Below are 23223 nucleotides of genomic sequence, written 5' to 3' on the forward strand. Positions count from 1 at the left end.
CTCTGTTGAAGCTGGAGGCCCATATCATTCCAGACAAGTGACTGTTCGGTCTCTTCTTAAAAGCCTCCAGTGATACAGCATCTGCAACTTCTGAAAGCAAGCTGTTCCACTGGTTAATTGTCCTCACTGTTAGGAATTTTCTCCTTAGTTTTAGGTTGCTTCTCTCCTTGATTAGTTTTCATCCATTGTTTCTTGTCTTGCTACATTTAAAAAAAATGAGACCGCCACTTCATTTAAGAGATACAGGGTTATAATGTGTGAAATATCAACACAATACCTCAGCAATAGTATTGGCTAACAGAGCTTGCATTCAAGTAAACAGAGCCCTAGGGAAGACAGTAATATGGCACACCTATCATGATGTTCATCTCATTATCCACACTGACTAAACTCAATGGGTTATTTTATTTTTCCCCAGACCTAGTATGTTGACAGGCAAGATACAGAGTGCAGTAGGAATGTTGCTTGCACAGTCTGTTTCAGATATTATTTGATAAATTAATACTGTGCTTCAGGATCCAGGCCAGAATAGGGCCATACTACGTGCTGTAGCCAAGTCAAGAGCCTCAATACAATTTAGTGCTGAACTAGGGGGGAGCTTGTAGACTCCAACCTGGCAGCTTCAGTGCAGGTGGCTGCTATTATCTGACCTTGCTATTCTGGGTAGAATACATATTGATTCTGGTATTTGCACCCTTTTTTTCTGATGCAGAAGTCTCTCCCCAACACAAGTGGTTGGGCTGAATGAGGGATCCAATACCTACTTAATTCCATGGGTGATTAGAAAGTTGCCCCTGACCATGGTGACTTGCCCACTAGAGATATGACCAAGGTGTAAGATCAGTTAGAACCACACATACCCCCAGTTCTGCTTTGCAAAAATTCTCACCTTCAATAAGTTCCTTATCCAGAACTTCTAAATACTGTATGTAAATACAACAGTTGGAGCTTATTCACTAAGCATCTCTGCAATACTACTAGAACTTAGTCGTTTCCTACTTTTAAAAGTGGTTAATTATGTTGAATTAGCTCAATTTTGAACAGAGATTGACACATTAGATTAAAACAAATGTTAACTCATTGTGCTGGGTTCATGTAGGAAAGCATGGTTTGGTTAGTTTATGGTTCAGGATGCAAATGAAACAAATCAGATCTTTCAAATCACATCCCAAGTCATGGTTCAATTTGGAATCAGGATCCAGATATTGAACATAGAATGCAGTATCAAATACTGGGCTAGACTCAGCACTTTAGTTTAAATCGCTACTCACTTATGAAGCTTACTGGGAAAATGGGTTCATGTGCTATATTATGGCTTAAAGTGGCCGAGTTAACAGAAGATTCTGAAACCCAAACTACACTGTGAATTCGGTCAATAACTAGATCAGTTATATCAGTTATTGCAAAGATGAATAGGAGGGAGGAAATATTGTATTTCTCTCTTTTTACAAGCTAACAATTAAAGCCTAGTGGCCCCATTAATTTTAGGCCATCTAAAAAAGCTCAACATTAAGATACAACATCCACCTTGTACAATCAGAGATGGAAAGGAGCAAATAAATAACATAGCTCATTGGCTTGAGATCCAATTATAATGAAGTGCTTTATTGAAATCTACATTGCTAGTACAGGGCAGTCAAAAAGAGCTTGAAAATATTACTAAACCTAGTGATCATAACACTGATATTCAAGACAGACACAGTAAGGTTGGCTGATAACCCAAAACAATTCATGTTGGGAGCTTCCCAATTTCCTGTATAGAAACAAGTCAGTAATTAAATTACATTCTATTCAAGACTCATAAAGGCACTTTAAGTTAGAAACATAGATTCCCAAGTAACAGAGGTCTTCATTTGACCTGCATTAAAACCAAATTGAACAGCTCTGTGACGCATTGAATTCAACTTGTGTTGTGAAGCCCTTTTGATTGGAATTGTGAAAAATAAAGACCAGCAGGAACAATACAAGCTGTCAAAGCAACAGGCTGTTTCCTTAAACATTGGCAGTTATTAGAAGTTGGAAGTGGCCACTTACCAATACATTTGTGTAACTAATTGGTAAGCTAGTTATCATGTGTGATTTTGTGCATTGCAACACTTAGCTAAATTTATAGCACAGGACTAAAATGATTTCTTTCCATTGGTTAAGTTAAAGTTGGCATTGTTTTTTTCTAGGATTAGTAACTACTGAGGAGTCAGTTGATCTAATGGTGGAAATGTAAGACCCATTTTGAGTTCTATTGTTGATATATGGCAAAATATATGACCAGGACCAAGAATTTTGTGCAAACAGAATTAGCCAAAGCAAAGAACCAGCTGTACTTAATGTGTTATTAAAAGATTGCTCTTTTCTTCCTAAAAAAAAAAAAAAGGAGGGAGGGAAGCAAGCAAAATATCAGAAAAGGACCTTTTTAAATAGGAGGAAAACTTATTTTCTTAAATGCATTGTAGAATATTCAATGAATCAAGCATAATGCTAGAGTAAGAAACCTAGTGCTACACAAGTTCAGATGTTCAAAAATGAGAAGAATCTGGTAGGTAGTAATAGTTAAAGAGTAATCAACTCTTCATAATGTTTTCAGTTACTTAAGTGCATAAAAGCAGACATTTCTTCAAGTATATTTCAGACTCCTCCACCCCTTCAACACAGACCCATTAATCTATCCATGGGTGTCACTAATCAATTTTATTTGAAAAAAAATAAAATAAAATTACAGAACAGCTTGTGGGAATTTTGTTCCAAAATTTTCAACTGCATTTTCTTTTAAAACCAAGAGATACAATTGCTTTAGTTTCAAAATAAAAGATGAAAAATTAAATAAACCGCAACCTTAGTAATGTGGCTGAACCATAAAGGAAGGGAAATAAGAAAACATATTACTTATAAATTCTAAAATGCTCCTTGCTAGGAACAAATGGTATTCCCCCCCCCCTTCCCACCTCCCTTAAATTCATGGTTCGCAACTAGGAGCAGTTTAGAATTGGCAGTTCATTGCAAGTCTTGTGCATGATCCTTTCCGAGCTCATTATTCCGTATGATTCAATCTCCACTCAACATATTCCCCATTGCACTTTCCAAAATCAGCATTGAAAGTGATCCTTACAAAAGCAGGCATGCACTCTAGAAACTTAAGTAGAAGTTTACAGAGACTGATGGGAAAAAACCCCAGAAAAAAAGACACATCTAAAATTCTTTTGATGGTCTTAAACTTTGGTAGTAACTGAGACTGTTAAATGCTAAACTCCAGGTATACTGGACAGAAGGGTATTTCCTGCCATTCAGCACAAAACAGTTTTATAGAAATCCATTCAGCTACATTAAGGGTGTAGACAAGAACCTGGTTTGGAATAACATAGGAAAAAAAAACATCCCACACAATCATATACAATTGAAATGGACAATTTAGAAAGACATACTATAAAAAAGAGATTCTCACAAATGGAGTCAATTCCAGGTCCAACCAATTCTGTAGCATACCATTCATTCATGTAAAAATTATATAGAGGAATTCTTCTGAAAAATCCTGTTTTAGGTATCATATACATCAAAACAGCGAAATGTTTTAGTAATGAAAAGACAAATGTGTGTAGGATAAGTAAATGCAAATGCACAAAAATGTAAAAAACAAAACAAAACATCAAAGAGCTCCTATTAAATCAGGTTTTATTACTTTTAGAGCCCAGAAAGGATTTTACTAGATGGTTAATGAATCTATTTTGGTTCTGGGATGATAATTTAAACCAACAGTAATATATAACAAAATGAAAATAATTCTGTAGGCAATGATGCTGCCTAGAGGAACAGAATAATCTTCAAAGAGCCTGTCTGCAAAAATTAAAATATTTTGTTGGGGGTTGAAAAAAAGACACCCTTCCTTAGTATCTTAAGAAACATCTTAGATGTTTAAGAGGGGAAAATTGCCTAAACATTGAAAAAGCAATGATGTGCAAGTTATACTAGCTGCATGTAATACAATTCTAAAGTCAGGAATGAGTTTCTGCATGTATAATTATTTGCCAGGATGTCAAAGGATTTTTCAGAAGAGTTAAAGTACCTTTAAGAGGGTAGGAGAGAGAGGTGGAGCCAGATGAAAGCTCCTGCTCTTGCTGAGAACTGCATTTGCCCACTTCTAGGGAGCACAAGTAGTATCAAAGGCTAGAAAGAGTGAATGTAGACTGTTTTTTTACTCCTGATTTTATTATTTCACACATTTAAAAGTATTCTGAAGTGGCCAAGGGACGCCTCCCTTAGTAGCCAAGTCAATCTCAGCTGGTTGCACGTTGTGGGAAGTCCAGGCTATTTGTCCTGTGGTCCTATGAAACAAAACATCCATGAAGGGATGCTCGTTTCTCCTGGTTAGAGGGGGGACATGTGAGAGAAAGAATCAGGTGTGAGGCAGAGGAAAGCAGAACCCTTCAGTCGCCAGCCTCATTGTCTTCTGCTGTTTCCCCTGTTGTGGCGTTCTCCGCATTCCTGGAGGCCTGGAAAAACAAAGGAAGGGAGAATCAGCTGTATGAGGTTTAAGCAGTTCCACCTTTCCAAAGATGCGAGCTATTCCATGTACATGGGAGACTATCACACTCAGATATCAAGTCAAGTTGGATTCCTGGTGGCTTACAGGACATGTTTTCCTGGCATGATATGGAAATGGACTGCCGTTGCCTCTTCTGGGATTCTTCCTCGTCTTAACCTCTAGCTGAGATTTCCTACTGATCTTTCAACCTGGCTTAGCTTTTTGGTGCTCAGCCCAGGTCACCTGGGTGGGAATTCTCTGTGTAACTGGTCCAACCGCTTTACACTTCTGCAAATCCAAGTATATTTACAACTTATCTAATGAGATCATTTCTTTTGAACTTTTGATCATTTCTTTCTTAAATTAAGTATATTGTTAATTTGCGACTGAAATTATTATTAAAAGATTGTGCCCCATTTATCCTGGAGTTAACAAGCTTTCCCCACCTTCCAAGTCATTTGGCACAATTAGGTCTACAGAACTCTACAACATTATATAACACTATATGGATTACATATTAAACTTAACAATCCACTCAGAGGAAGAAGCTCTGGTAAGAATGATCCAAGGCATAAAAATATTTGAACTGTCACTACTTGCAGGAGCTCAACTGAGTTACATCACCATACATCCCAGAGCCAAGTTACCTTCTTTTTCTTCTTTTTTTGGGCTTTGCGGCTTGTTGAGCTTTGTAGAAGTGCCTAAAAAAGGGGAAAAAAATATCTCGAGTAAAGATATCTAATAAGTGATTCCCCTTTGTTCTAAAACAACAAATGAAGAAGAAATTCCTGCCAGCTCTATAGCAATGTAGCCAGCCCTAGAATGTTCAACACTTGGAATCACAGGGAGCACAGCCACGCATCCTTTGGATAGTAGTCATGACTAGGAAAACCTGGAAGAGTTAATCTCTCTCTCTCTCTCTCTCTTTTTAAATGGCTATATAATTCACAATATAAACTAACAAGATAGGGAAAATATTTCAATTTTAATTCAAAACAATTTTCACTAGTTGTTGTTTCACCAGGCATAGTGGCAGAGATATGCCTACTGGTCTGCATTTATGAAATTTGGATATGTTAAACATGTTAAATAAGTGCGGGAGTGTAACAAATATTATCACCAGAATAGGAAAGTCAGACCATTCTTTCTGCTATGACAATTTTTGTTCTTGTGACTTTGATTCTTACAAGAGCACAGTAGTTGTTACTGACCTTCAGATCGGCATCTTGAACTTCAAATTCTGATTTGTAGAATTCAGGTTCAAAGGGTCCACTGGTTATTCTCATGGGGCCGTTGGGCATTAAAAGCACCGTGAACTTGAACTGGGCCACAAACTCTCCTAATCAGGGGGAGGGGAGTAGAAGATTGACAACAGAGCAAGATAGTAGCCAACCATTAGCAACAAGATGGGCACACAGCAAGAAAAAAAAATACACCAAAAGGTCACATTACTTTGGTTCTGCCCCATCTCTTCCCATAGGGAAAATGAGTCAGTTCCACCCCTCTAAGCTTGATACAATCCAAGGCAGCATTTTTGCCAGTTCCTACCGTGTTTCCCCGTAAAGAAGAACAAGTGTTTTTTTTTTCTTTGCCTCCAAAAGAGGCAGTAGGGCTTATTTTGGGGGGATGTTTTTCATACTCACTTCCAGCACCGACAGCCCTGCCCAGCCAGTCCACTTCTTCTGGGGCCAAAGGAGCAGCTTCATTTTGCAGTTGCATTCCGGCCTACATTTTGCAATCAGGCTTTTCCGGACAGCATATGCAACCGAGTGCTGGGCTATGGATTCAATCCATAGCTTGGTTCTCAGCTGCAGGTCTTGCAGTACCGAACAATGGATTGAATCCATAGCTCGGTTTTTAGCTGCAGTGGCTTTCTGGAAAGGCCTGTGACTGAGAAATGCAGGCCTGGCTGCAGAAAACACAGCAGAAGTGGGCCGGCGAGGAGAGGCCTGGCTGCAAGGTTAAGTGGGTGCGGAGCACGTGGGCAGTCCACATCCCCACCCCCATTTGATTTTTAGGTGTGCGCTTCACTCCAAAACTAGGACTTATTTTGGGGGTATGGCTTATATTAGGCTCACCCCCCAAAATCAAGGCTTATTTTTGGGGTAGGCCTTACTTTGGGGAAAACACGGTTATCTGAGCAGCACCTTGTCTGCTTATTGGCCTGAGATATCATTGCCCCTGACCCAAGCCTGGCTGGCAGATGCCCAGTTAGAACTTGTAACTATCATCTATTCTGCCCCTCCCTCCACAGCCATAAGTTCTATTGCTGGTGTTACTATCCCAGGCATAAGATGCCCTTTTGCTTTAAAACCTGCCAAGCCTCACTGAACTATAAGAACGAGCCTCTTCCAATTTTGCAGGGCTTGGAAGCAGAGGGAGGGAAGTCCTGCAGTTACACTGGATTGCAGGGGTCTCACACATTTGAAAGAGTCCCACCCCCTTCCTATTTCCAAAGCAGCTTGGTTAGTGATTAGGAACAATGGAAGTTTCCAGGAACACCCGAAAGGCCAGTGGTTTCTCATCCTGCAACGTAATGCCTAGCAACTGCCTCTGGAAGGAAACTGTCTAGCCTGATGCAAGACAAAAACAGCTCTGACATTCAGCAGCATGTATTCACCTTCTTTCTCATAGAGGACATTAAAGGGCTGGAGCAGCTCATGTTTGGCACATTCTACTACCCCCATCCTGGCCTTCCTTTCATCCTCAAATGCCCTATGGGAAACAGAAGAACAGATTCAGAATCCAACCATACATCTTTTGGGATTTTCCGATTACTCAACAATTATGTTAGCCTTTTCAGGAAAAAATGAGCTGGCTCTAAACTGCAAAGAATCCTGCATCTGTCCAAGTAAACAACTTGGCACCAGCCACAGGATTCAGCTCCAAAGGAACTTTACCTTCTCTAGCATTTATGACTGCAAATTTGATTTGGACATTGCCCGAGAGTGAAAGGCATAGCATTAAATTGCCTCTCCACCGTGTCACTAAAAAAAGAATAGGAAGTTTTCCTACAAGCCAGAAAGAGGACTTAATAGACTACTAGAGTCCTTCATAACTGACTTTGTAAGGAGTTTGGTTCATAATTGCACTAAGTCACAATGACGTTTATTTATTTTGGCATACTGTGCAAATGTACTCAATCATAGTTTGTTCATTCATGATTGCACAAACTCCAACTTAGTAAACCGAGTGTAGCTACAATCGCTTAGATTCCCTCAGCGTGCTGCTTTAATCTTGCTTTCTTAACCACAAGCTAGCGTCACCAACCTTCATATACTTGAGCTATGCAATTAAAAAAAAAACACTGCCATTTACATTATGACTTACTATTTTAAGATATTGGTTTAGATTGAGCAAAAACTATTCAGTGGCAAGAACTGTACAACAGTTGAGTAGCCAGGTGGAAAGCCTGCTATTAAGTGTTATATTCAAACCTGAGAGTGAAAGGCATAGCATCAAATCGTCTCTCCACCTCACTAAAAAAGGCACGGGAAGTTTTCATTTTCAAACCATATTGTTTGGAAGGATCCCTTTTGTAAATAGTAGTTCTTTGCCCAGCATCCTTGGCCTGAAAAACAAACAAGGACAATTCACAACACTTTCAGCAACAGAGTCTCGTATTTATTCATGTGATAGGAGCCATATGGCAAGAGAGGAGAAAAAAAAATATCTTTCTGAAATACAATTTTGATTTCATATCATTCCCAATATGAGTTTCCCAGTTTATTCATTTAGAAACGTAGCCCTAACTACTATGTAAAATATCAAATAGCAACTTGTGAATTGGACAGAGATCTTTCTCACCAAAATTAGTTTTAGTCAGTATTTCAACTGGCAAAGCCTTGAGTGACACACAATCCAATACGAGCCTCAAGCTCACGCCTGAAGACAACAAAGGCCATGAAGCATTGCTCTTAAGAACTCGAACTGAATTGCCTCCATTTTTTTTTTGCAACGTATTAGGCACAGATTTGTGCACCACAGGCTCAATATGTTGTCCCCCCAAAAGCATCACTGCAAGGAAACACAATTATTTCATTTGTTGTTTCTTCTATTCAATCGTGCCTGATTCTAAGAGACGGCCAGGACAAGTCTCTGCAGTTTTCTTGGCAAAATATTTCAAAAATGGTTTGCCGGTGCCTCCGTGAATTATTTCTATGGTGATTCGCAAATCTAATTACTGCGATGGAATTTTGTGTGTGATGAAGTAACCCTAGATACTGAATCATTTAACACAATTTCTAAGTAGTTAAAGGATTTTCTTTGCTCAGTCTGATTGCTGTTAATTTTATCTTCATTTTGTGACTACTGTATGACTTTTGCTTAATTTATTTCTAGTTTTTCTTCCGTATAGTAAGTATTTAAAGCTTGTGCTCTGCTGAAGATTGACTGGGTCATCCAGCATAAACCAAAATAGACACTTGGGAGAAAAATCCACTTTTTCTTAGGGTTTGAACTAGGGAGTGGATGTAAAGGTTAAGTTTAAAGCAGGCCAGGGTACAGCCTGTTCTTATAGTAGAAATTGAAGTAAAAAGTCTTCTATTTGCTGTCATATTTTTCACCACAATGAATCAAAAGCTGCCTTCAAATTGCAAGGGTGGCATAAAGGGAATCTTGAGAATGAAAGAATTATTTTTCCCACCAGATGACTTAGAATAATACTTTGATCTATTGTTGTTCAACCTGTCCTGAAGCTTCTTGTTCATCAGCCAAGATTAGCTATTCTAGCCAATCAGTGTCTAGCCAATCAGTTTCTCATGCAGATGTATAGAAACCACATCACAAGTAACATTTAAATACTGATTGTGTGGAAATATGGCAGGATCAAATTTATTGACTTTCTTAAAACATCAGGACTATAACAGAACAGCACAATCCTTGAGCATCTGAATATCCTGATCAATGATATAAAGAGGGAGTCCAACACAGAAACCCACCACTCTTGTTAACTTTCATTAGTTCTGTAGGAATTAGCAACTTGTGGATTTCCCGAGACATCAGGCCAAGCAACCTAGTCGGGGATATATTTTATAATATACATTACATTATATTATTTTATATGAAGTTAGGTCTCTTTGGAATATCCACTTACAGGGCAGATATAAAACAGACTTACTTTTCCTTCTCCAGTGCTGATAAGAACATCAATGGCGTAAACTTCATGAACCTCAAACTCTGCTTTTTCATGGTCCTTTCTAGATGAGGAATAAACATATAAAGACATTTCCATCTGAACAGGGTTTGGAAAGTTGCAGAATAATAAACTACTAATTGAAAATCGCGGATTTCATTTTCCATCAAAATTCATTAACCCCCCCCACCCCCCCCCACACACACAAATTCTAAAAACAGATTGGCATCTAAATTGTCTCATACCTTTGTTGATCTGTAGGGTTCTGGATGATGGTCTTCTCTCCATCTATCACATGCTGTTTTAGCTGGTGTGATAGCATGCCTATCAAGAAAAGGGCTTATGTTAGTATTGGTATTGTAAGGTAGGCTTACATGCTAAGATTTCAAGGCACCCTGTGTTTTGACCAGAAATATACTTTTTGCCTAAATGTCTGACTGGACTCATTATCAAAGCAAAGCGTAGCTGATGCAGGAAAATGCGATATTGTTGCTACTGGTAGTTGGCAGTATAATTCTTTATAATTATTCAGAGGTGATCTTTACATTTTATTGCCCTATTGTGTTTGTGTGTGCGCGCACATGTAGGGAAGGGGTCCTCACGTCTTGTAGCCCCACGCTGTGACACTGGGGAGGAAAAGAACGGGAAAGATAAGAGAAGCTGCGATGGGAGCTTCTTACAGCCCTCCATGGGGTTGGGGGCGGGAGCGGAGGGAGGCAGGACGCGATGTGATCGGTGGCACATTGAGAAAAAGAAACAAGTACTCCGAAAACCAGCTTTCATTAGTTTGCAGCCTGCCAACGCAGAAGGTCTCTGTTGAGGCACGGGGCTGCAAGGGGTGAGACCCCCACCTGTCCGTGCACATACAAACACATGCGCAGGTCTGGGAGAGGTGAGCTGAGAGCCACGCAGAGGCAACGGCAGGGGGGAGGAGTCAAAAATGTGAAGCCTCTGCCCACTGCTGCCTGCCTGCTGCCACCTCTGCCCAGAACCTCTGGCAGTTAACAAAAAAAGTAGGGAAGGAAGGAAAGAAGGGAGGGAGGGAGGGAGGGAGGGGAGGAAACTTGGTTGGAAATGCCCAGTTCAAAGGAGAAAGCAATTTTGTGTTCTGTTTTGTCACAGACAGAACTTTGTTGGCAATCCAAGTTAACACTGGTATTCTTGATTTGTGAGCTCTTAGGAAAGTATTCCCTCCTTGTGTGTTGCTAACAGCCATTTCCAGTGGGGAAAACAGGACAAAGCAGAGTGGGGAAAAATATTTTCCTCTGCTATTTTTCCAGTCTGAATTAGACCAAGGCAGGGTCCCTACAAGAGAGCCCTTTTAAAGGATTATGTATTAATAGAAAAGCAACTAAACTACCTCTGTTTCTAAATGCTAAAGCTGTTGCACATACAAAACAGAGGAGCTCTGATCAACTATCACAGCCACAATTTTGACAGTTTTGCTCTACTTTTGTCTGTGGACGCCCCCGCTAAATGCAAGCATGGGATAAACTGAGCCTGGTTTGTTCTCCATCTTTTAAGTGGCCACAAACTACTAGCAAAAGTGGCATTTGATCACAAGGCAAGGAGGCATCGAGAAATCGTTCCCCTTTTGCATTTGAGCATCCAAGAAGGGACAGGAAAGGAGAAAGGGGAAGAGGAAAAACAAAGAAAAAAAAAGGAAAGAGGGGAAGAGAGCAAGGAAAGAAAAAGAAGGAAAGAGGAGAAGGAAGAAAAAGGAAAGGAGAATGAAGAGGGAAGGAAAAAGAAGGGGGGAAGATTATAATGAGAAGGAGGGAGGATCTGAGGGAAGTCCTGCCTTAGCACTTGGCCACAACCAGCCCTGCTGCCCTTTTGCCATCCACTTGTCCCCTCCTCCTGACTCTCCTGGTGGTCTCCCATCCTATCGCTGAGGATTCTTTGGTTACTAAGCCGGGTCTCCTCGCAGGGAGAGAGAGATTGGGCTTCCCTCTGACCCACGCATTTTGCCCTCCCGCACACACCATGAGCAACCTGGCCAAGGAGAGCGAGTCAAGCAGCAGCTGCCTCGAGGAGAAGGTAAGCGCAGCTGGGGCCCCTTGGGGAAGGCTGGGCTGAGCTGGGTGCTTGCCCTCCACTGCCCAGGGCTCTGGGCAGCCTGCACTGCCGGGGGTCCTCCACGTGGCCTGAGAGCAAAGGAACCGCCACTAAAGAAATTAAAACCGGTACTTCCCCCCCCCTTTTTTTTACGGTTTGTAAAGTTTTATTAGATTATGGAATAAAATACAAAAATACAAAAGCAAATAGTAGGGCACAGTGGGGAGGAAGAAGGGGGGGGGGAAGTGAGGGGGAGAAGGGGAAAAGAAAAGGCATTGACTTCCGACTTCCTCTGTTGCAGTAGAAGGAAGCATTAACACTGAACCTCCACTTTTTACTTTTCCATAATATTATAAACTAGCCATTTCTATAACAACAAATGAATCTAATCGGTAAAACCCAAAATCCCCCACCCTTTTTTTTTAGTTGTCAAGTTTTTGACACCTTGCTAAGCACTGGTGGTACTCGAACACTGCCATGTCCTAAAAGTGGTAAAATCTGTGAAAAGGTTGAAAAGCCCTGTTATATAATATAGGGAGGCCTCATGGTGGAATGGCTGCTTCCCAAAGGAATTTACAGTAAGTGGCGTGTTCTAAGACTGAAGGTGGGGAGGAAGGTATGAGACCCAGAGAGATGGGAAGCAGGCCCAAGGCCTGAGGGGATCCAGCTAGGACAGGGGTCTTCAAACTTGGCCCTTTTATGACTTGTGGACTTCAACTCCCAGAATTCCTCAGCCAGGCATGCTGGCTGAGGAATTCTGGAAGTTGAAGTCCACAAGTCATAAAAGGGCCAGGTTTGAAGACCCCTGAGCTAGGTGGAAAGAGGAGAATGTTGTGTCTCAGGGTGGGGAAGGTCCTCAGAAGCACAGGGTAGGCCACACGTAAGCTTGGGAGATGCTGCAGTGGTGGGCTTGGCCTGTACTAGGCCTCCCCCCACAAGGTGCCCCCTATTCCAGTTAATAACCTATGCAGTCATTTAGCAACTGCAATGGGGAGAGCAGGGCTTGGGGTCATTAAGCAAGGCAATCACAAAGGCACCTCGCTTAATGACCATCACAACGTATGGCCATAATGGGCGGGCTCGATTACAGTCGTTAAGTCAAGGACCACCTGTATTATTCTGCATCAACTTCACTCTTCATCAAGCCAACTCTTACCTTCTATTGGCGTGCAGTTAAACGAATGAGCAATCTTGTTCCAGGCATCTGTTACTTGTGAATTCTGTTAAGAATATGGACCCGATTCAAATATGACCATATAATGCAATAAAAACTGTGCCTAGTACCCTGCTTCCTATTTCACTCTTTTATAAATTTATGACATTGGGTATGAATTTATGATATTTATTAAAGCGCAAGTGATTTTTTTTTCAGTTCCTCACTGAAAAATGCAAAAGATGTCATGAGCAGCAGAGAGGTAATTACATTTGTGCAAGGTCAGAAATCAATTTCAAAGGGTGCACAGCGTAACCCAATAATATGAACTCCAAAGCCATAACACACAAGTTATTCTATATTCCAAGAGAGGAAAAAAAGCTTCCAATTCAAGAGCAAGATGATAAGGGGAAAAACCAATTGCTACTGAAATACTTATTTAAGCTGTGCAGGCAAAAACAGAGATGAATACAAACAACTGATGGGGCGGGAAACCAACCTAGGATTTCTAGATTTTTGGGCAGAAACCAACCCCTTGAAGTTAACAGATAAGCTTATCAAAACCTAGGAGATAAGAATGGATTAATAAAATGGGGAAAAGAAAAATCGGTCCCTTTTTTAAAAATTTAAGCTGCCAAATATTTATGCTACCAATTTGAAAGCATATCCAGAACATCAAGATGTTTCCAGGACACTCACTTTTTTGTTAAGCAAAAGGTTAAACGCTGACTGGATATTTATAAGCTCTTTAGAGGGAATGTGTGGCTCTCTGCTACTGCTGGAGTGCTAGCACTGTCCTTGCAGAGTATCAGCTGTGCTGGCCAGGGCTGATTTTAAGAGAGGCCTGTTACCCATCTTTGCTTTGCAGTCTGAAAGCAACCGTAGGTATACCTTTTATGAAGAAGGCCTCACTGCTCAGTTTAGACAGCAGCTGTACGCTCTAAATTTCTTACACTATCTCCTCTCAGAAAAAGTCAAGTTTCTCATTTGTACATTCAGAATGAATTCAAGCTTGAACGGGAGCTGGACAGTCTTTAGCCACCTTCTTCAAACTGCCACGGTCCCTGTGAAAAGTAGCTGCCTATTATTTACCTGGTTTCCTGGCTTGACCAAGCGCAGGGCAGCTTCGGCACAGAGGTGAGCGGCTTTTATGACATCAGCTTTGCGACCTGTCACTGGGGTTTCCTGAAATGGGGAGAGAAAACAATAGTACAGAAGCATCCATTTTAAAAGTTGAAGACAAGAGAACTTTCTAGCTGACATACAAGAAATAAACCTTAAAACTCGACAGATTTAAATGTTCTATAATTTAACTGCACTGTACATGAAAGACATAACCTGGCAAAAAGTGATTTTTTTCCTGACTTTCATGACTATATGGAACTTTATCTTGATTAGGCCCAGGTGCTTTGCCACCCAAGACCTGCAAGACCTTTGGGGTCCACAAGGTATTGTTTTCCCCAGTGTCCTTCTTCTGATGCCGCATTAATAACCTCCTGTGGTTCAAAAATCTTAACTGCCAAAAAAGAGAAATAATAATCAATATGGCCATTATTCTTTATTAGACTGACTGAATAATTTCACTGTCCATTGGAGTTGGGCGACTGTAATAAATCTGAATGAATGAATGAATGAATATGAAAATGCCCCATTGCTATATCAGCAGCAACTGAGTGGAAGAACAAAAGGCACCTTAATGTACACAGCATGACTCATGCTTAATCTTTTATTATTCATTACCATCTTCTGTCTTATCTGTGGTTTTGATATCTTTTTTTTTTCCTGAATACCCTGGTCAAACTGAATAGGACAAATCCTTCAAAAAGTTGTAAATAACATGTATCACCCAGTGATCTGATCTGATCAATCATTATAGCTGTTTGCTCATTTGGGCAGTGATAGAGATTAACACTATATACAGATTCAACTGCTCCCATTAATTAGAGCAGAGGTAAGCAACTTTGGCTCTTTTATGACTCGTGGACTTCAACTCCCAGAATTCCTGAGTCAGCATACCATAGCTGACTCAGGAATTCTGGGAGTTGAAATCCACGAGTCATAAAAGAGCCAAGGTTGCCTACCCCTGAATTAGAGGCAGTCACTGGCAGATGGCAAATTCACCCTGCACAAACATTTTCGGTAAGAAATATCACAGAAGCAAGCTGCTTGAACAAAAACCTTAAGTATGAAAATTTAGCAAAAGAAAATCTGAAAGCCATGGTTTCACATGCCTACGACATGGTTTATACAGTCACTGAAGCCAGCTTGACCTCAGATAGTGTTTGTGAACTATCTTTCTAAAGTACTTAGGGGGCTAGATGTAGGAGAGAGACTGGCTGAGCCAGGGGGAGGGAGTTAAATGGGGACTTAAGTCTAAAAACCCTTCCATGTTCTGTGCTTGACTTTGATGCATTTCTTTTTGTCCTTGGGTTTATACTTGATCTTGGCTTCATTCCCTGCCTCTTTAAGCAGCCTCTTCTAGCCCAACTGCCAAAAAGCAAGGCAAGAGAGGAGAGCTGGTGTGTTGGGTCTTTAATAGCATCCTATGTCAACAGGTACCTAAAGCTCTACCGTGTTCTTTGCCTTTTTAATTATATTTTAGATTCTTTTTCCCCTAAGTGACCTCGGCCACAGTCTTCTCCTGTGGTACTGGGTTTAGCTCTTCAACCTTCTTTTCCTGACAACTGGATTAGCAATTGGGTTGTTGTCTTCCCCAAGATCCCGCCATGGGGCCTCGGGTCACCTCCCTTCCTTGCGTCTGCTAGAGTTTGTGCCTGTTGCTCACACCATCACTCTGCCATGCTCATTCTGACCCTCTCTGACCTCTCCCTCTCTTGCCAGCGCATAGACCTCCTCTTTTCTGTGCTACTTCCCAGTCTGAGGTAGCTGAGCCCTTTGAAAGGCCATCTCCCTTTCCTTCCCTGGGCAGACCCTTGAAAAGAGACACCCAAGAGAAAGGCACAGGTATTTCCACTGCTGTGGCCACCCATTTGGAACTCCAGCACAAGCTCTTTCTCCTTAGCGATGCTGCTTATATAAATTCCCTTTACTAGAACAAATCTCTTGACTGTTCGTGATTTCTCAAAGCTGCATGTAAACTGTTCGTGATTTCTCAAAGCTGCATGCAAACCACTTACTTTTGATGCCTCAATGACAAAAGTATGTGCTACATTTGCTATGAAGCCATCAACATGGACCCCCAAGTCACTGCAACACAAAGAGGGGAAAATAGAATAAAATGTTTTTAAAATGATAAAACAAGGACGCTTCTCGTGACATTCTAGGATTTAAATATTGTACTTACAAGACGCTTGTCCTCAATGTCTCAAACATACTATAGTAAGAATTCACACCATAGCAGCTAAACTAACAGTCTCCACCTGGTAAGCAGGACACAGCCAGCTAACTTTATTCTGTCCCTGGCATGAGAGATCTATATTATATCAATAGCAGTCTGGCACAGAATGTCAAATGTCACATTTCTGAATGTCATAGAGGGGGTCAGTTCAGTAAACTAATCAAGTAAAAATTAGCAAAAAAAAAAATAATAATAAAGGCACTTACATTTTGATTAAATCGCCATCTTTAAGGATGTAATCCTGGTCACTCTTCAAAGGGGAGAAGTGACAGACACAGTTATTTACCGATATACTTGTGGGAAAGGCAATACCTACACAAAAAAGGGAGCAGCAGTGAGTTCACACGAGTCCTGTAACATCTCCCCACTTGAAATATACATATATTTATTAGTTGAATGGGCAAATTTTATCCCTTTACTATTAGACACTTGGTTTTGCTTATCCATTTTTAAAGCAAGACAGAAATAAATGGAGCTTTATTCTGGATCTTCATATAAATCAGAAACTTTATCTGCCCCACAAACTGCTCATTTGAATTATTATTTTTTTCTGCTGACACTGTGAGCGTACAGTATTTACTAAAGCTGCATAAACTTGTCTTGTAACAACAGCTTCTTTGGGCATGGTCAGTACTTAGAGACAGACACTTAAGGCGTAACCAGGAATAGCTGAGGAAGCATAAACTCTTTTTCCAGACTCTTCCCAAAGATTACAATGCATGTGATGAAGCTATCTCTCAGTCAAGAGGTGAAGGCAAATTCAGCCATTCTACTGTTGTAATCCTATTGCACGCTCAGATGGAAATAAATGCTATTTTGCTCAATAGGATGGTCTTCCAAGTGTGCACTGGTTTGAAACACATCCTGTAGCTGATATATTATTCTCTGGAACTAAAGAAAAGCCATTCAAGATACTGACTTAAATCAGGAACCCAATTTCCGATTACTTCGGAATACATAGGCCAGATACCATTGATATTTAAATAGGCTTACATTCTTTGCCACTAAGACTGGCAACATTTATGTTACTTTAAAATCCCGAAGAACATTGATGCGGTTTAGTTTTCATTAGTGAGTGTAATTCAAGGTGTTGATTATAACTTTTAAAGCCCTTCATGTCTTAAGATCTGGGTATCTCCAGGACTGTCAACTTCCACTGGTCTCTGCCCATCCATCCAGATTTGGAAGGTCATTTCCTCCACAGAATGTCACCTTCCAGGAAGAAACTGCAAATCTTTGGGAAATGTCTGGGCAATGTCTGTCTCTATGACGGCATTTCCCCAAAGATTAGATCAGTGGCCACGATCTTACGTTTTCAAAAAAGCCATAATAAGGTTTTTCATCATGCCTTCAGGTTTTGATATACTGCATGTTGTTCCTCTTGACTGGCAGTATCTAGATGTAAGTCATGCTATTACTCTCTGGGGAATTTCAAATTGTATGTTTTATCTATATGTTTTTATCGAATTATTGCATCAGGTAGTCTATTCTGTTTGGAGCTGCCTATATGCCTAAGGAGTAAGCAAATAAACAAACACTTTAGAAGTTCTGCAACGCTTCAAAGTACATGAATTCAAGGAGGGGGGGGGGGGGAAACAAAACAAACAAAACTTTAATTCACTGTTTTCAGTTAACCAGATATCACAGCTTCTAGAAACATGAGCAGTGTTTACGTAACGCTTCCCCCAGCACCACAGACAGGGCTTCCCAGAAGTTGTAACTTAACAAACTTACAAACAACCAGGGACTGTGCAGAAATATGGATCTGAAAGGCAAAATGAGATTTGGAGCACACGAGAGTATACCCAATTAACTGCTGGGAATTGTGTAATCCAGGGATGTGCAAAAAAGTGTAAATTACTGTATTGTGCAAGGAATAACTAGTGTAAGGTGGTCTGGCCTGATCTGTGTTTCATATGTGTTGATAGGAGATAAAGCAAGCTCCTTTTGCTCCAGACACTGGTGGGGAGATGCTGCAAGAGGGGATTTAAAAGAAAGAAAAGGCAAAGCTGAGAGTTTTTCTTTACAACAATGTGTGCCTATATCAATAACAGCAATATGGCAAGTTGTAAAAGGTGAAAATAGAGAGACCAGATGTTTACATGGCCAGTGGAACACTGAGGAAGGCCATACATAGTGCAGACACCCCCCCCCTTTCACCATGAGGCCAGCAGTGATGGCAAATGAGGAAAAATAGGATGAAAAGGAAAGTTAGGAAGATCAGGGAAGATCAATCAGTTGGATCTGCTACTCCAGGATCTACGGGGACAACTGTAGGAAGAAGCAGATGACAGAGGGCAATAGCAGCCCTTGGAAAAAAAAATCTACTCTTTTCTTTTGAAGAAGGGAAAGGATCAATTATGGCTTACTTCTCTCATAAAATTACTGTGGGATCCCCCCCGATTTTGTCTGAGACAAAATTTGGAACAATTAAAATGTTCAATGTTTTGTTTATCTCACTGGGCCCGATCTGACATGATTTGTAAGAAACCCCCAGAATATGATTTGTTTCTAGTTTGAAATTTAAAAAAAAAATGGTTCATTTCATGCACACTTCTACCTTGATCCAAATGCATCTTTTCCTGGTACTGCACATCAGCTGTAGAAGGCAGCCATGCAAATCTAAGGAAAGAGGCTGCAAGCATCACCCCATGTCACATTTTACCCTTCAGTTCTACAGCCTAGTAACTAGTTCAAACCCCACAAAGAAATGGAGATGGAAACTTGGATGGGCTTTGCTGGTAGCAGTAAATACTTTGGCTATATTCCAGTCATTCCGATATCAACACTCTACATACTTTAATGCACAAAATAGTGAATAGAATTTAAATAGGGAACAATTGATTAAAAAAAATATGGTAGCTGCATAATACCTTTCTTTATATCTTTCTCTTTCTTAAAGATTTTGCCAGTTTCTTCCATGATCATGACATCTCCTTTCTCACATAAGCTGAGGACAGACACTCCAGATTTAGCTGCCTCTACTACCGTACGCAAGACACCTGAAGTTCAACAGAAAAATACAAATTAGTATTCATGTATTTTAAAATATCACAGAATTTTGACACACCGAATTTGGGGGAAGATGCCCCTAGGTACACTTTGCAGTACTTTTAGTGGTTGTTTTATTTTTCATCCACCTCATTATCCACATACAGTTGGCTTGAAAGAAAATCCTTTCTTTCCTTCTAACTGAAGGATACTGGCCCACATGTTCAGTACATTATTTTAATTAACATTTAAGCATACATCCTATTTTTGAAAGATGCCACTGACATCAGTAGAACTTCCTTCAGCCCAAACCTGATTAGGATACAATTCAAAAAGACAAAGGAAACCCATGTCGTCTTTCTGAAAATTATAATAGCCATCTCTGATTGTACTCAGTCTCATCAGCAAATAGCAAACTGGCCCATCTTCGGGCCAGTGAATTATTTTTACTTACACATTATTTATCACTGCAACTCTGTGGTCATGATTTTCCCCTACTTCCGTTCACTTGAGGAAAAATTAGTTTTCCAACTTTGTGCGTTCTGTTCAATAAGTAACTTTAAATGGGTTATGTCAGAACTTGGGTAACAGAACATTCTGTCTCTTAAAAAAAAAGCAGCATAATGCTATTCTGAAATGCACTGTGATTCAAACAGAATTCTGTAATAGCAGTCCCAGGGCATGTTCAAAAGCACAAATTAAAATATACAATGCGGCTAAGTCTATATGACAAGACTGTATAATATAATTTTAACATATGGACTCAGATTATATAGTATGTCCGCATCAACTGCCCATTCAAAATGTAGTCAATTCTGTCCTTATGCAAATTAGTATGCACTGAATTAAGAGAACCTATCGGCTATGTCAAAACACTGTAAAAACTTTAAAAGACATTTTCAGAACTCTGAATTAAACATGCATAGGGTGGTGAAATCTTTAACAACTCACACTATCCCATTATGGTAGTTTTTCCAGTCTGGCATCTTTTTGCCCTCAAGAAACTCCCTATCCAATTTGAACTTACACAGTTTTGAGGGCCTCTGTAGTTCTGTGAATTTAAGAAGCATCTGAGTAGCTACATAGGTTCTCAGGAGCTGCAGTAAGATTAGTGCATGAAATTCCATACATGCCCAATTATAAAAACCCAATAGGCTGTTACAAGAGGGAAATCCCTTCTAAACCCAGCACACAACAGCTCTCTATTTTCCACTAGTCTCTCACAGTAGTCAAGTCATTTATTTTTTATAGGTGAGTTAATTCTTGGGTGCTTATTTCCATTAAAACAAGACCACTATCAAATAAACGTTTCTACAACATCTAGCAATAAGAACACCTAATTAATTTATGTAAAACCTAAGAGAATCAAAACTGAATACATTTGATAGTACATTTTATATTTGGTAGTAAAAAATAATGCCAGATACATATTTTTCTATGATCATCCAAATTATGTTAGGTGAAATATGATCAGTAAATATAGGTTAATACACAATTTAAAACAATGAATTTCAATTAGGGGATCTCAAGTTGGCTGCATATAAGTATTCTGCATCCTTTTTAACTAAGTTATGATCCATTTTATGTTACCTGCTAAAAATGCAAGGAAAGGACTGCTAACTCCACCTCTAGGAAAAATTATGATTGAGAAGTGCTCTCTCTCTCTCTCTCTCTCTCTCTCTCTCTCTTACTGTGTGAGCAAATGTAAAGCTAACATCTGCAGTTAAGCCTTCCATTTCTTTAGCTTCTGAATGTTTCCCAGTAGCATTTGTTACGGCGCATCTGCACCAAGCAGTTTATCCTAAGTGGACAAATCTTGACGACTGAAGCTTCTGCTCCTGGACAGAGCAAAAATACATTTTAAAAATGGCAAGCTGGATGTATCTCTAATGAAGCAAGCCGAGGTATTTGATTACCCAATCTGTCCGTGCCTGTTTGTTCGCACTATAAAAACCACTGGGGCTGAAAAAGTCAACTGGCTATATATACATACTTCGTTTGCTAAAGGGAAAACCTCCACCTCCTTAAATAGAGGCAAGTTATGGCCGAGCTGTAATAAAAGACTTCCCTTTGCCGATTTCCGCGCCTGCCTAATTATCGACTTCCTAGAATACGGTGTGTGTGTGTGTGTATGTGTGTGTGTTTTTAAGGTGATCTGATCCGAAGCAGACATTCTTCCTTAAACAAAAGGGGAAACCTGGGAGGCCGCCAGGACGTCGGAAGATAGTGAACGAGAGAGCGAGCGAGCGCCAGCAACAGCACATGGCAAGTCCCAGACCATGTGCCTTGCAGTTCCCAGAGGACGGCGTCTCCATTCCCCCGGGGCGATCGCGGATCCTCCCTTTCCCCCCCACCCCCAAAGAATGTCTGCTCCTAAAGGACGGATATCATTCCTCTTTTTAACAATATCACCAAAGGAGTCGAGGTAGCAAGCGAATTTCCCTCTTTCCTCCCCCCACAGCAAAGAGTTTTATGAATGCAAGTAAAACTGTACATTTCCCTTCCAGATTTTTTTGGGTGGGGGGAGGGTTTGTTACTGAAGCTGGAGACAAAAAAAAAGAACATAAAGATGGGGATATATATATATATATATATATATATATATATATATATATATATATATATATATATAATATACACACACACACACACATATATATATATATATATACACACACACATACATATATACACACACACACACACACACACACACACATATATATTAAAAGTACACAGGAGAGATCGAGGATCACGGGCAGCTTACTCTCTTGAAAAATCGCCCCAAGAGATTTTATGTGTTTCTCCCTCCCCCCATCCTAGATGGGACAGCTTCAAAAATGGGTCTCTCTCCTCCGCAGAGGCAACTGGAGGCTTCCGAGTCGATTCTTTCCGGACCGACTTGCAACCTGGGTTCTTCCGTCCTGCCAGGCAACATACGCCCCCCCCCCCCCCAGGACTCCCGCGATCTCCCCACCTTCCCTTCTCTGTCACCCCCGCCATCCGCCGCCGCCTGTCCTGCTAGGTTTCCTGCGCTCCCTGACAGCTTCGCCGCCGCCGCCTCGACGGCCGAAGGGACGCCCTTCCACCCAGGCCCCTCTCCCAGCTCCCCACCCCCCACCCACCCCGCCGGGTCATACTCACGGTTGGCGATCTCTCCCCCCATCTTGTACTTGTTCACCACCACGTCTTCCGCGATCGTCAGCTCGGCCGCCTCTTCTTCGCCCGACATGGTCGGACCGAGCGCGCCGCAGCTTCTCGCCTCAAGCTCTTTCCCTCTCCACGCTCCGCGGAGGAGGAGGAGGATGAGAAGGAGGAGGGACGGGTGCTGGTGCTGGTGGCTACCGCGCTCGCCGCCGACACCGCCTCGCCTCACCAAGACGAAACGCGAGACAGGCTGGAAGGGAGCGAGCGCGCGGGCTTTGCGCGTGGCACGCTGGGAAGCGAGTCCACTCTTTCGGCGGCGAAGAACTACAACTCCCGTCGGGCCGAGGACGAAGCCAGTTGGCGAGGTACGACGGGAAAAACGAGCCCCTCTTCGTTTTTCTGAACTAGCGTCTCTTCATGGCCCGGGACGAGATTACAAGGCATTGTTACGTGCTCTTCTCCCCTTCGTTCTCTGACGTTTATTTTGGTTGCCCGGTTTACTTTGCCCTGACTTTGGCGACCGGCGCTGCTTTCTGATTGCGTTCGGTGAGCGCTTTCTCTGCGAGTTAACCAAGAAATGCTGTTCCTTCGTTGTATAATCACCAAACATGAATGCGGATTCAAAATTCCATAAACTCTTTTATAAGCTTGCCTTGAAATTGTGCGAAACATTCACCCTTTTGCATTTATTTGATCGCGTTTAAAACAAAGAGAGATTGCTTTACACAGTATCAGGAAAGGGGGAAATTTAGCAGCATCCATATTACGACCGACTCGAATTACGTTTCAAATCTCTGCATCAGGTCGGACGGAGAGTATAGTGTTTGTTGCGTTGTGAGCATAGGGTGGTAACGAAGGACCAATCTAAA

At 41.1% G+C, this 23223-nt stretch overlaps 1 protein-coding gene across 1 annotated transcript; it reads right to left on the bottom strand.

Annotated features, from left to right (window-relative positions):
• Nucleotides 1-1584: 1584 nt before the first annotated feature.
• On the bottom strand, nucleotides 1585-22645 carry PA2G4 (proliferation-associated 2G4). Its single transcript, XM_039326773.1, has 13 exons — nucleotides 22352-22645; nucleotides 19090-19218; nucleotides 16423-16528; nucleotides 15996-16065; nucleotides 13951-14043; nucleotides 12862-12925; nucleotides 9893-9971; nucleotides 9633-9711; nucleotides 7951-8084; nucleotides 7134-7228; nucleotides 5725-5852; nucleotides 5161-5214; nucleotides 1585-4481 (listed from the first exon to the last, which is right to left on the bottom strand). Exons 1-13 carry the CDS (start codon nucleotides 22437-22439, stop codon nucleotides 4416-4418), a joined length of 1185 nt encoding a protein of 394 aa, XP_039182707.1. The 5' UTR covers nucleotides 22440-22645; the 3' UTR covers nucleotides 1585-4415.
• Nucleotides 22646-23223: the final 578 nt, after the last annotated feature.

This window comes from Crotalus tigris, unplaced genomic scaffold (assembly GCF_016545835.1).
Source record: "Crotalus tigris isolate CLP2741 ecotype Arizona unplaced genomic scaffold, ASM1654583v1 scf7180000024345.2110221, whole genome shotgun sequence".
Taxonomy (NCBI): domain Eukaryota; kingdom Metazoa; phylum Chordata; class Lepidosauria; order Squamata; family Viperidae; genus Crotalus; species Crotalus tigris.

Coding starts and splice junctions, on each gene's coding strand:
- PA2G4 (XM_039326773.1), bottom strand. CDS start 22,439: ATGTCGGGCGAAGAAGAGGCGGCCGAGCTGACGATCGCGGAAGACGTG. Junction 16,066..16,422: donor GATGGCGATTTAATCAAAAT/GTAAGTGCCTTT, acceptor TTTGTGTTGCAG/TGACTTGGGGGTCCATGTTG. Junction 7,229..7,950: donor GCTATGCCTTTCACTCTCAG/GTTTGAATATAA, acceptor TGTTTCCCATAG/GGCATTTGAGGATGAAAGGA.